The sequence below is a fragment of the Mus musculus genome, chromosome 7 (genome assembly GCF_000001635.26).
Source record: "Mus musculus strain C57BL/6J chromosome 7, GRCm38.p6 C57BL/6J".
NCBI lineage: Eukaryota > Metazoa > Chordata > Mammalia > Rodentia > Muridae > Mus > Mus musculus.
This window is the reverse complement of record NC_000073.6, coordinates 86,293,377-86,307,583: the sequence shown is the minus strand read 5'-3', so window position 1 is coordinate 86,307,583 and position 14,207 is coordinate 86,293,377. Positions and strand designations below refer to the sequence as shown.

General features: G+C 34.3%; 1 protein-coding gene across 1 annotated transcript; it reads left to right on the top strand.

Moving 5' to 3' along the window:
* The first annotated feature begins 472 nt into the window (after window positions 1–472).
* On the top strand, window positions 473–1,399 carry Olfr309 (olfactory receptor 309). Its single transcript, NM_001011866.1, has one exon. The coding sequence runs from the start codon at window positions 473–475 to the stop codon at window positions 1,397–1,399; it is 927 nt and encodes a 308-aa protein (NP_001011866.1).
* Window positions 1,400–14,207: the final 12,808 nt, after the last annotated feature.

Below are 14,207 nucleotides of genomic sequence, written 5' to 3'. Positions count from 1 at the left end.
TATATTCCTCTGAGTCATCTTCATTATAGTTAGTCCCATTGGCTTTTATGAATCCAAATATTTTTGCTTCTATATTTGTCAAAGAAAGTCACCTCAACAACATTATTCATCCAACCAAATTATTAGAATATGTGTTTTTGTATCTTATTTCTATATTGGTAGACTGTGTGAATGAAAATTCTATTCAGACAAGTTGCAAGTAAAATGGTGATATTAGAATATTTGATAATATGTATCTTTCTCCTATTTTTAAGCCCACTATTGTCTTCAATTTATTTAAATTATTCATGGAAGAAAAGAAATCAAAGAATGGAATCTGGAGAATAGAGGATATTGCCTGGAAATCAGTATCCCATCATAGAGAAACTTATGCTACAAAATTGCATATCATCAGTAGTGAGACATCATATACCCCAAATTATCACTTGCAATTGTTTACACACAGAGAAATTTTCTGTCTAACCACTCATGCATGATGAACTTCAGCATTGTTAGTGAGTTTATGATTCTGGGACTTACTCAAAAGTCTGAACTTCAGGGAATACTTTTCATTGTTTTTCTTTTTATCTACCTTGTGGCTCTACTTGGTAATATGCTAATTGTTGTTGCCATAATCTATAACACCACCTTGCACACACCCATGTATATTCTCCTTCTGGCCTTGGCTGTGGTGGACATAATCTGCACTACAAGCATCATACCCAAAATGTTGGGAACTATGTTAACATCAAAAAATTCAATTTCATATGGGGGTTGCATGTCCCAGCTCTTCTTTTTCACATGGTCCTTGGGGGCTGAGATGGTGCTCTTTACTACAATGGCCTATGACCGCTATGTGGCCATTTGCTTCCCACTTCGCTATAGTACTATTATGAACCACTATACATGTGTAGGCTTGCTTAGCATTGTCATGGCTATTGCTGTAACCAATTCCTGGGTGCACACTGGTCTCATTCTGAGGCTGACTTTCTGTGGGCCGAATATAATTGACCACTTCTTCTGTGAAATACCCCCGCTGCTTGCTTTGTCCTGTAGTCCTGTAAGAGTCAATGAGGTGATGGTGTATGTTGCTGATATCACCCTGGCTGTGGGAGACTTTACTCTAACCTGCATTTCCTATGGATTTATTATTGCTGCTATTCTCCGCATCCGCACAACAGAAGGCAAGAAGAAGGCCTTCTCTACGTGCTCATCGCACCTCATGGTGGTGTCCCTTTACTATTCTCCTGTTATCTACACCTATATCCGACCTGCATCCAGCTATACCTTTGATAAAGACAAGGTGGTAGCTGCACTATATACTCTAGTAACTCCTACATTGAACCCAATAGTATATAGCTTCAGGAACAAAGAGATGCAGTCAGGAATTAAGAAAGTATTTGCATTTTTAAAAGGTTAATGGTTTCAGAATGGAATACAACCTTACTCCAGTAAATCATTTTACCTGTAAAATCTCAAATTTATATCCTTTCTTTTATAAGTAATTCACATATAACTGTGGTATCTAAAAATCCATATTCTGTTTTAAAAAGTCACAGGTTTTTTGGGAAATGATCCAGAGTACAATTTATATGTAGCAATGTTAATTACATTTGAATATATAAGCAATATCAAAAAGGCAACTTCAAATACTTTAAGGCATCAACTAATAGGCTTCCTTTACTTAACACCAGACACTCATTTACCAATGTAGGCAGGTATAAAAATGAACTTTCCATAAAAGATGTATTCAGATTTTGAACTTACAAGTGACCTATAAGTATTTGGAAAATTTCGAAAGCTATTAAAATTTATTAAAATATTATTATAACAAATTTTATTAAAATAGTGTTTTTTATTTTGTGATTGAAAGCCACATATTTGATATATAAGTTAAGTAAAGACTAAAACACAAAAATGTCTTGGTAATAGGCTGGGGATATGGATCAGTAGACAAAAATGTTTGCTGTGGAAAGATTAGAACCTCTGTCCAAATATCCAGCACAGATATAAAATAAAGTCATGGCCACATATGCATGTCCTTCCAGTGTTAGTAGCCAAGAACAGGCAGATCCAATCAGATAAGCCAAAATATTCAGCTTTAGTCTCAGTAAGAGATTCCAGCCCTATTAATACATGTGCACAAATATACAATGCAAAATATAATACTTATATACAGTCTAGTGATATAAAAACACTGAGCAATAATCATTGATAGCTTCTGAAGTTGACTGAAGACAGATGATATAAACAAAATAATAAAACCTTCATTACATAATAGATTTCAGAAATTCATCAACACCCAGATGATGCAGAGTATAATTAATCTATTTCCTTTAAAATATACATATAAGCATAAAAATATACAATAGGTTACAAACAATAAGTTCTAGGCATTTTACCAATTAACAACAAAATAATATTCTCCTATGTAACCCCATGCTAATTACTACAAAGTCAATCTTTTGTAATGATATTTAAGAAGTATTGTTTAACTGGATAATAGCCCCTCCTTTTTTTATTTATAAAACATCTCCATATTAAGTGATATATGTATTTGGAAAAATAGGTTAAAACACTATGGAATAAGTTTTGATCAGTAATTACTCATTGACACTTGTTCATTACTAGGCTTCACTCAATAATTTTCTAAATTTTTGTTAAGAAATTTTCTCAATATCAATGTAAAATGAAACATGCTATTTGCCTTGTGAAGTGAAACCATGATTAAATTGACTTTGCCAAAAATAACGACTTGATTATATTTGTTTCAATAATGTGTGTATCTGGGGTATAGCACTTGCTGATTCTATTTTATTATTTGTGTATATGCATATGTTTTAGAGGCTGGTCACTCTTCACTGGACCACTAACTAATAAGGGGTCTCTCTCATCCCAGTAGTCAGTACTAGCCTGTAGTTCTTTGTCTAGAAGTGAGACTCATGAAATATTCTCTTTTCTACATTAATAAGGCCATTAATAATGTCATTATAAGTTTATGTTTATATATCCATTCTAAGAAATAATATTTTACTGTATAATAGTAGGGGTATAGAGGAGCGTAAATGGGAGTGACTGGATGGAAATATGGTAGGAGGAAGCAATGTAATTCTATTTTAATTAAAAATACCTCCTTAAAAATTGTTAATTTTTTTCTTTATATGCATAGTTTATATTTTTGTGAAAATATTATCTTCTTTCTGAAAATATTAAATAAAAGAAATAAAACAAAAATGGCTTGGCAATTGATTATTGTGTATGCAGTTCTTTTAACAAATATTTTGTTTATTAAACTTTTATTATTAGAGACAACATTAAAATTTTGAAGTGCATCTTTTCTGATATATATGTTTCCCCATAGCCTGGGTACTGTGACATAGATAGTGATGTAATGTGAGGTTTTACATTACTCATTTTAATACTACAAAAAGAAAGTAAATTGACAGAAAAATTATATTCCATATTAAAATACATAGAATTTAAATAATTGACTATTGCATATATAAATCACACTAGTTTACCAAAATGGACTATATTAAAAAACTAAATAAGTGACTTAGAGTACTCAGCCACAAATAGGACATCAGTATATTACGAATGTCTTCTGCTAAGTAGTCTTTTTCTTTTCTAGTCATATGAAGTTTATTTCAACAGTGGAGTAATTCAAAGCTGGACATGTGGCCTTTGAAAGTTACATACATAATCACTGAGAACAATGATAGGAACTCATAGCTCTTGATATCGAACATCTTTTCTAGACAGCTCAACCAGGTAATTATGACATTATTATTATTATTATTATTATTATTACTATTATTATTGTTATTGCTATTATTTAATGCTCCTTTACAACCCAGCTGCTACTCTATACTCCTGGTCCAAAAACCAATTGTTCTCCATTCCATAGTTCCTCCCCATTGCCAAGAGGATGTCCTCATACCCCATAGTCTTAGGGATCATCATGAGAGAGTGGATGAGATTCTAAGAGTTAACAGTTATGAATGTACCAGTATCTTTGGAACAAGACATTTCTGCTTTATTCATAAACTCACAACAGCTGTGCTTGGTAGAAAAGACCTCATCAAGACAGTGATCATTCCAGTGTGGAATGTGTAGAGACGTCTAGCTTAGGACCCATTGCCAACTTGATGGCTTCTCAAGAAAGGGAAGTTAGTTTTATTTAAAAGTATCAAACTCTATAGGTGAACTACACTATAGTGGATGGCCTTACCCCAATTACTATATGGGCAGCACAAATTGGAACTAAAAGTTTGTTTAAGAAAGAGAAGACATGAAGTTGGGCGAGGGTGGTGTTGGAGTGGGCAGTGGATCTGGATAAAATAAGGAAAGAAGTAGGGGGATAAATACAAGCAAAAGACATTGCCCACATGTATGAAATTCTCAAAACTTAACTAGTATATATTTAAAATGGGATAAAACAAATAATTTTGTAATTTCTTCTTATTATATGTTATTGATGACTCATTTCATAACTGCTGACATATTTTCATTTAAAGTGTAATCAAACTATTTAGAAGCCTTCATTTTTTTCAGAAGTGTTACATTTTAATTTTATTTTTTAAAAAATTTATTGATTATTTTATTTATCTATATTTCAAATGTTATCCCCTTTCCAGCTTTCCCCTCTGCAAACTCCTATCCCAATTACCCTCCCCCCTGCTTCTATGAGGGTGCAGTTTCTTGTGACTACTTAATGTTCCACTGTGTGGACATGTATTTATTGGGAGTTTATTTAACAAGTTTTTAATTGAGAAACAACTGGCAGTATTCAGTATACTGCTATTAAGTCTGTTGTGTTAAGTAAACTCATCTATGCCTCATTCAGCATTTTTCCCAGTATATAGCTTTGCTAAAGTAAGCATTAGGTTCTATGACTTTGCAGTTTTTAAACTAATTTTAAAACATAAGTTTCATTTCTATAAGAAGTAAAAGCAAGTCCAGAATACCATCTAAAGAGAGCTAAATCCAATCAGTTATTGATGTGTCTTTAGAAGTGGGTCTCACCACTACTTTCTGGAAGGCACCTTAAAACAATGGCAATTTCTTGTGAGGTTATGGGATATCTAGGGAAACTTAGAAACCAACAACTCCAAGAGAGTTAACCTTATCTGGAGCTGGCTTTTCTATTTGTTATCCCATGGTGTCCTAGAGAGGAATTGCCTTCATGTTAAATATAGAGTACCATGGCATAAACTCTAATCATGTATCTATATATTTTATAAATTTCCTGTATTAGTAGATTTCCATATTGCTTATTAAATTTCTTTAGTTTTAATTATTTTTTTTTCATTATTCTCCCATCTATCCTGCTCTCCGGTCCCATCCTCTTTCACACGTTTTGTTTTATTATTAACCTTTCCTCTGTCATAGCACCTGGATTGTACTCTCTTTCATGTGAACACCTCACCCCACCATGCCATGCCCCTTACAACTTTTCTGAGTTCGGTTGGTACTCCAATTTAAACATTTTTCTAAAGATTCAAAGATAGTATCTATTAAAAACAGAGAAAGTACAGTGTTTCTTTTCTGTGATTGGACTAAACTGGGTTAAAGTGATTATGAAAATCTCAAAATATTTACCCTCAAATTTCATTTTTTATAGTTGAATAATATCCCATTGCAGATATACATCACATTTGGATTATCCACTAATCAGCTTAAGGATATCTAGACTGTTTCCATAACCTGGATATTTTGACTGGAGCACAATGAATATAAGTGAGAAAAATTTCTGTAGCAGAATGTAGAGAAAAGTTTCCCTTTCTCATTATTTTCTTTATAAATTTACCCATTCTAACTACATATGATAAATATCAAAGTAATTTTAATTTGCATTTGTTTGATTGATAAAGGTGTTGAACATTTAAAAAATCTTAGCCCTTTGTATTTCGTCTTTCTGGATGCTCTGTATATTATATGTCCATATGTTGAATTGAACTCCCTCTATTCTTCATGTTCAGTTTTTTTTTAAGTTCTTTGTATGTTCTACACACAAGTCTTCTGTTAGATAAAGCAATAAAGAATTATTCCCATTCTGAAAGCTGCCTTTTCACTCAACTGATAGGGCTGGTACAATGCTGAAATCTTCATCCCTACTGGCTAGCTTTAAAAGCTTCTTTGGAATAAGGTACAGTGAATGCTAAAGGTAGTGATGACACTATATTAGTAGTCTGGAGTTTGGATCCCAGCACCTAAGTAAGAAGTCAGAAATACTGTGAATGTTACTAACTACATCTCTGAGAGATCTACCCAATTGTTCTGGCATATCCATGTTTACATGTACACACTACCCATGCATATAACACACACACACACACACACACACACACACACACACACACCCCACAAAGAAATCTAAAAATATAACAATAGTATCAATAACATTGTGGTAAGTTGTTGAATTCTGTAATATTTCATAACTCTTGAATAATTTTGCAAATAGTGTTACATGCTAGAAGGGCAAAATAAATGTCTGGTAAAATAAGACTGACAATATGCCAACATTTTATTATTCACCCTAGTTAAATTTTCAAAAAAAATAATGAGGTTGAGATCATAAGAGATATAAGGCATGTTTAAGTTTCAGGTACATTTTTAAAATATTGAACAAAAAAATTGAACAGAATGTGGATTAAAATGGCAGAAAAGAACTTCCAGAATATATACTTCCATTGAAACCTGACTTTGAAAAATGATATAAAAATTATGTTTCAAAAGCTATGGAAATGGATGGTATTACATTATATGATTATAGTTTAATACAAAAAGAAATGCATTGATAGTAGTGGTGAGTTTTACAATAACTCAGTGCTTTTCCCGAACCAGGACACACAGCATGATGTTAAAAACAATGCTAGCCATCTTGTAATAACACTGAAAAGAGAGTATAAGACTTAAATGTAAATACTAACATTGAGCTCTCTAGGAAAAAGAGGCAGTAGTAGGCAGACATTATTACCCTGTATCTTGAAAAGGACATTCATTTAAAGGATATAAAATAATCAGGTCAATGGATCACACCACAGGGGCATGTGTTTCACTATGTTAATAGAGGCCTTGTTTGTGATATCCAGAAGCTGGAAAAACCCAGATGTCCCACAAAAGAAGAATGGATACAGAAAATGTGGATCATTTACTCAATGGAATGCTATGCAGCTATTAAAAACAAGGACAGCATGAGTTTCCTGAGTGAGGAACCTCAGACCCAAAAGGATGTGAGTAGTATGTACTCATTAATAAGTGGATATTATCCCAAAAAAGTACAAAAAAGCGGGGTTATATTCATAGAACTCAAAAAGGTTAATAAGCGTAAGGACCCAAGTATTGACATCTCAATTCTACATGAGATGGAGAAGAAAGAAATCACAGGAGGGGAGAAAGACAGAGGGTCCTGATTCGGGAAGGTGACAGGGAGGGGAAGAGGGTAATGTGATCAGGTATTAGGTGGGGGAAAAGGACTGAAGTCCGGAGGGCCAGCAGAAAGAATGGATACAGGCAACCTCATGAGGTAGGAGGTGAGGGGACTCTCCAGAATGTACCAGAGACCTGGGAGGTGAGAGACTCTCAGGACTCAAAGGGAGGGACCTTAGGTGAAATGTCCTACAGTGGGGAGAGGGAACTTATAGAGCCCACCTCCAGTAGAAAGATGGCATCAAGTGACTGATGTTGTTGCCATCCCACAGTCAAAAACTCTGACCTATAATTGTTCCTGTCTGAAAGAACTGCAGGAACAAAAATGAAGATGAGCCTGAGGAAAAGGAGGCCCAGAGACAAGCCCAAAGTGGAATCCAGCTCGAGGGGAGGTCCCAAGGCCCGACAATATTACTGAGGTTATAGAGTGCTCACAAAAAGAGGCCTATCATGACTGCTCTCTGAAAGTTCCAACCAGAAGCTGAAGGAGTCAGATGCAGATATTTACACCCAACAAGTAGACAGAAGCTGATGCCCCCGTGGTTGAATAAGGGAAAAGTTAGAAGAAGCAGAGGAGGAAGGGGACTCTGTAGAAGGACCAGCGGTCTCAATTAACCTGTACCCCTTAGATCTCTCAGAGACTGGACTACCAGCCAGGCACCTTACACCAACCAATATGAGGTTACTAACACATACTCAGCAGAGGACTGCTGGGTCTGGGTTCAGTCAGAGAAGATACACCTAACCCTTAAGAGACTGGAGACCCCAGGGATTGGGGAAATCTGGTGAGGTGGGGGTTGGGGGGATTTAAGACATCCTTGTGGAGACCGAGGTTTGGGGAGAAGAGGTACGGGATGTTTAGCAGTCAGAGGCTGGACAAGTAGAGGGATAAAATTTGGAGTTTAAAAAAAAATGGATTAAATAAAATTAAAAATAAAATAAAAGCAGCATGTCTAAAAGCTATCTGCATACATTTATTACAGTGTGTTCATAGAAGTTGACACATGGCTTAAGCCTGAATCTTCATCCTTGTATGGATAAATAAATATGGTACATAATGGTATACTAGTCACCCATAATACTAATCAGCCATGCATAGTAAAGCATATTCATGAGCTTAGCACTTGGGAGACAGAGGCAGGAGGCAGGATTTCAAGGTTAACCTTGGGTATAGTAAGTCTGCAGTTACTTTGGCTACATAAGATCATGTCTCAAAATAAATCTTGTTATTAGAAAATTGAATGAGTTCTTCAAGCTTGGGTGATGGTTCTGGCGACAAGGCTAAATGCCCAGAGAAGGTCGGGATCGTTGGGAAAGATTGCACCGGCTGTGATACCTCACTCTGGAAAAATGAGGAAGAAAATTAAAATCAGCCAGCATACCTTCTGTGGCAAGACAGAGATGAAGAGATGAGCCATTGGTATCTGGAACTGTGGTTCTTGCAGGAAAACAGTGGTTGGCAGGGCCAGAACCTATAGCACCACTTCTGCAGTCACAGTGAAATCTGCCATTAGAAGACTGAAGGGACTGAATTACCATAGAAGCCCTACCGTCTGAGACTAGCTTAGCCTGCAATAAATGGGTTAATTTATATAAAAGAGAGAGAGAGAGAGAGAGAGAGAGAGAGAGAGAGAGAGAGAGAGAGAGAGAGAGAGAGAGAAAGGAAGGAAGGAAGAAAGGAAGAAAGAAACAAAGAAACAAAGAAAGAAAAAGAGGAATGAGCCTGGAGGACATAATGTTAATGAAAAAAACAAAGCACAATGTAATGACAAATACCACATGATACCACTAAATGCAGAGTCTAAAATCTTTTATCTCTAAAACAGTAGAAAAAGTAGAATGACCATGGGATACAGCATTAGTTGTGGATAGAAGTTGAAGAGACATTGGTACAAAGATTCATTCTTTTTTTTTTTTTTTTTTAATTTCTTTTTGTGACACTGTTTCTCTGTGTAGTGCTGGCTGTCATGGAACTCACTCTATAAACCACGTTGGCCTCGAACTCAGAAATCCGCCTCCCTCTGCCTCCCAAGTGGTGGGATTAAAGGTGTGTGCCATCACTGCCCAGCAGAAAGATTCATTCTTATAGGTAAAGAATTAGAAAATTCAGGAGATATATCATATAACAAAATGACTAGCTACTTATTCTTTAGTCTTTTTTAAAATTCTCAGAAAAGAAATTGTGTTATTGATAGTCAAATAATGCATTTCTTACTTTGTTCGATTTAGTCATTTTATAATAATATATGATTACAAATTCCACCACATGATAACTACATACAATTATGAATGTTACTGCTATAAAGAAGCCATTGATGTTAATCCCAGAAAATCTGTAGCTAGGAGACTGCAAAGGAGAATGATGCCTCACGAAGAGAGTAATTTATCACACTGCCACTGTGTCTGTTTCTTCCATTCAGGATATCTAGGCCTGTTAAATACTAGGCTGGAGGGAGGGAAGTTTAGCTGGAGCAGGTGGGTACAGTACAGGGCCTTGGTGGGCAGTAAGTCTGCTAATAAAGAAAATACACACACCCAGGAATAGCTTGGAGAACTGACTCAATATATTGTAGGGTGGGTATTTATGCTACTGGAGAGATGGGCAGCATCTATGGGGCAAGCTTTGTGTGTCCATTTACAGTCTGACAGGACAGTGTTGTTGGAAGATACTTCATCTTCACATTCAGGGCATTGGAGGTGCATGGGAGTTCAGGGAGTAGGAATCCTTAAAAGGGTAAACACTGTCAGGGTAGTAAATTCCTATTAGGGTTGATAGTGGGACAACCAACTTTCTGGCGCCAGGTTGGGAGTGGGGAGAGAGCCAATGCCTGTTGTCCTCACCTGAGGTATATGGGTTAAAGCTCTCTCCATCCTTCCTCCATTTCCCCATTTCTCTTGGGCCATTACAATCCCACAGAAAACATTTTCATAATCCAGAAAAAATAATCTCTTCTTGCTATTTATGCACCATGAGCTTTATACATCTCCTATATATGATGATTTCCCCACAGTTCATGTATATGATTATACTATATTATATTTTTATTATATATTAGATTATGATGCTTTCATTTGATATTATGAATAGAAGTATACCGTCATGTGTCATATTTATTTAGCCATTATGTGATGGACATTTAGGCTGAAGTCAAATATCAATTGATGTGAATATGCTTCCATAGTGCATAGAAACTTATCTGAGATATTCTGACTCCACTTCCTTTGGATATAGGCTCAGCCACTGAATTACTGCATCCCATGGTTACTTACTTTTACTGTTGAGAATCATGCAGCACTTATCAATATGTCAAAAAACATTTTCAACTTTAATTAAGATTTCAAATAATAAAAATAGTTGCTAGAGAATCTTGTTCAGCAAGGGTGTCTCCACCAATGAATTCATTCCAGTTCATGTGCTGGGTCTTCCAAACTTGTGAGCTCTCTATCCAGTAATTTGATCTCTCTTTTTCTTAACCTTTTTGAATATATCCTTAATTTACTATGGGATGTGTATTCTACTGCAATGGTATATTTTCTCCAGATATCCTTAATTAATCCTGAGATTTATTTCTTTAAGTTATTTAATTCTACACAATTTGGATATTATTGATTTTCTCCAATACTTTGAAAATGTACATTTAAATACTTAGAAAAACACTCTGCTAATTAGGAAATGATAGACATTGAACTGCATTTCCACTGAGGAAATGGGTTGTTTAAGGTCTGATTTACTTTCTGGAGCCAGGACAAGCTGTTTTTTTGGTCCATTCCTTACTGTTTATTCCCCCTCTCTGTGATCATCCCTTTTCTGTAGTGATGAAACTAATCAGCAAGACTTAAAATATCTCAGAATTTTAGACTCACAAAAATCTAAAATAATGCAAATAACATGTTTGTTTACCATGTAGAGCTATTGTGTGACAAATTAGGGTACTAAAATTTATAATACATATGTAACTGTTTGCCAAATAAATATATCACTATACGATTAAAAAAAAAAAGAAGTTGGAAAGGATGATAACTAATGCAACTTGGCTTTTCTCAGATGTTTCATAAAATAGTGAATACGTTCTATTTCATGATAGGGGAGGTGGACATACAAATGAAATAACTCATTTCAGTCCATCTATTATGTAGATTCTTTTGTATACATGATTCCCTTTAGCACAGAGGTGTAGAGGAGTGTGTGTATGTGTTTAGGTTTTTGCATTATATATATATTTGTATGTATATATGTACGAATTTAAATGCATATGTATGTACATATGTGTATATATACTTATTAGGTTTTTAGGATTGATGCTTAAATAAATGTGAATGCAATCTTTAAGTAATTAAATAATTTCTTGTGAATTGAGGAAGTTAAATACTACATCATATTTTTACAGAATATAAAACAGTTAATTATGCTGTAGTCAGTGAGAATTTTACTGTAAATGTTGGAGGAGTGTGAAAGAATTAAAATATTAGAAGTGTAAGTTTAGAGTATAAAGCTATGTCTTTCAGTTTGTGAAATCATATTAAAGGAAATCAACATAATAAGGGAAATAAATTTTCCTTGAAAATACCATTATTTTAATAGTGAATAATCAGTCACAGAAAAGCCAGTTGGAATAAAAACAAAACAATTAAAGAGTTCAACTCCACCATCAAGGACTTATAGTGCAGTTATATTTCAAGATAATGAATTTAGATAGTACTGTCCTGCATCTCCCAAAACACTAACAAGCACAGAGGAAGTATGTTGAATAACAACTAAATAGGCCTGTGTTGTTCATGAAAATCACAGCTAGTCCCAGAAGAAACCTGGAATATTTTGCCAAAGTTTCACTTTGATTTCAATGTTGCCAAGTTATAGTTAAATCAACTAGGGAACTCATTATTGTCAGGTCAGCTAAGGTACATACCCTGAGGTTATTTTTCTATGTTCTCCTGAGATCAAACTGCAAATTCCTGTCCTTGTAATTGCCAATACTTAGTTGTAACTTTTTAATTGTCATAGTGTAACACTCTAACAAGTCCCCTGATAAACCCAGAGCAGATGCATAGCTGGCAGGCAGTTCAACACCAGAAGGTTCCTAATAAATAAAATAAGACTGACAAATTGTTTTTTAATGTTCCATGGGAGACAATTTATACAGCTGGGACCTTGTGTTTTAACCATGGACATTTTAAATTTTAAATCTCACAATGAGGTCATGTATTGGAAATCATGGCCATACAATTACTATAGACATTTTCATACATTGCATTGAAATATGAGATAATTCTGACAATTTTGCTTTTTCTAATAAAATGATTTGTTTTTCAGATTGTTTTCACATGCTCTATTCATGGCATAGAGCCGAGCAGAGTGCACCACAGATGAACAAAATTCATAATATGCTAACCACATTTCACCATCTGTAGAAAAACTTTTGTTTTCATAACCTGGTATAAAATTTCTTACATATAAAATAACTTTTGTGAATATTTTTATATGTATAGGTTCATGAGAACTTATGCTTGTGCCAGTATGTTTGGCATTGGAGAACAATTCCAAAGTCTTGTCCATACTAAACACATGATCTGCAACTAGAACACACCTCCACACATATTCTGATATGTTACTACAATTTAATCTTACATTTATCAATTCTTTTAGATTTCAGTTCTCAGAAATGATTTGTTTTGTAGAATAGACCTTCTCTAATAAAAGTAATAAACCTTACTGAATCTTGTTTGCTTGTCTTCACTCTATATAAAAGTTCTATAAACTTCACTTACTACAGAAACTGATTCATCATAACGAAAAAGCACACATTTTATAGTAGTCATCAAAGAGTTATAGAGAGGATGCTCATCTTTGCAACACCATGTTTTACATTTCTAACTCCTGTAAAAATAAAAGCAAAAATAAAAGCAACCATTAGAGAGACAGAAGAGCTAAAGATGATATTACTTTATATCGTCTGAAATTATTTACAATGCAAACCTATAGTATATATTAATATGTTCATATATAAAAATTATACACATAATATTTTCATATTAGATCTATGTGTTAAATGTATATAGATTATGCTTCACATATATATCTCTATGTTATGATTCAGAGCTATTTTTATAAATCTAGATTTTGCTATAAGCATGTGTTCACAGAGGACAGATCTGCATTGAAAATGTAGAAGGCTCAGATCACTCTGAGGGCACAAGAACACAGAAATTTCCAGTAACTCTATGAACTAGGAAGGAAGTAAATCATGGTAATTGTAGTAAATAATAATTTTGTGCTTTTGAAAATATTTCACAGTAGCTTTTGCTCTCACAATCATAAGTAAATTGTGTGATAGTGCATCCATTATTTACTTAAATTTAGAAATTCTACTATATATTTCATTTTTAAAACAGTCTCCTGTGCATGACAACTATATACAACTACTAAAAATATAAATACACTGATATTTTCCAAGAGGCTGCATGCTGCAAGTTTGCTGATAATATCAAGCAGGATATGATTTCACAGGATCTTGTAGCCATGGTATCCCAGGTCTGAGGCAGGAGTATATTAATATTTACTCACAAATGAATGATCATATTTGATTGCTTCATAAAAATTTAAAAAACATGCTAAGGAAAAATATATTTGAGGATTGTTGAAACATTAAGTATGGTTGAACACAAGAGACTGTAGATGAAGAAAAGGTGTGAGATTAAGTACTGTGTTCCAGAACAGCATTATTGCCAAAGACATTATTCAGGTTTTTGCTTTGTTTTGTTTGTTTTGGCTTGGTTTTGGTGTAGAGTAGGTTCTTATT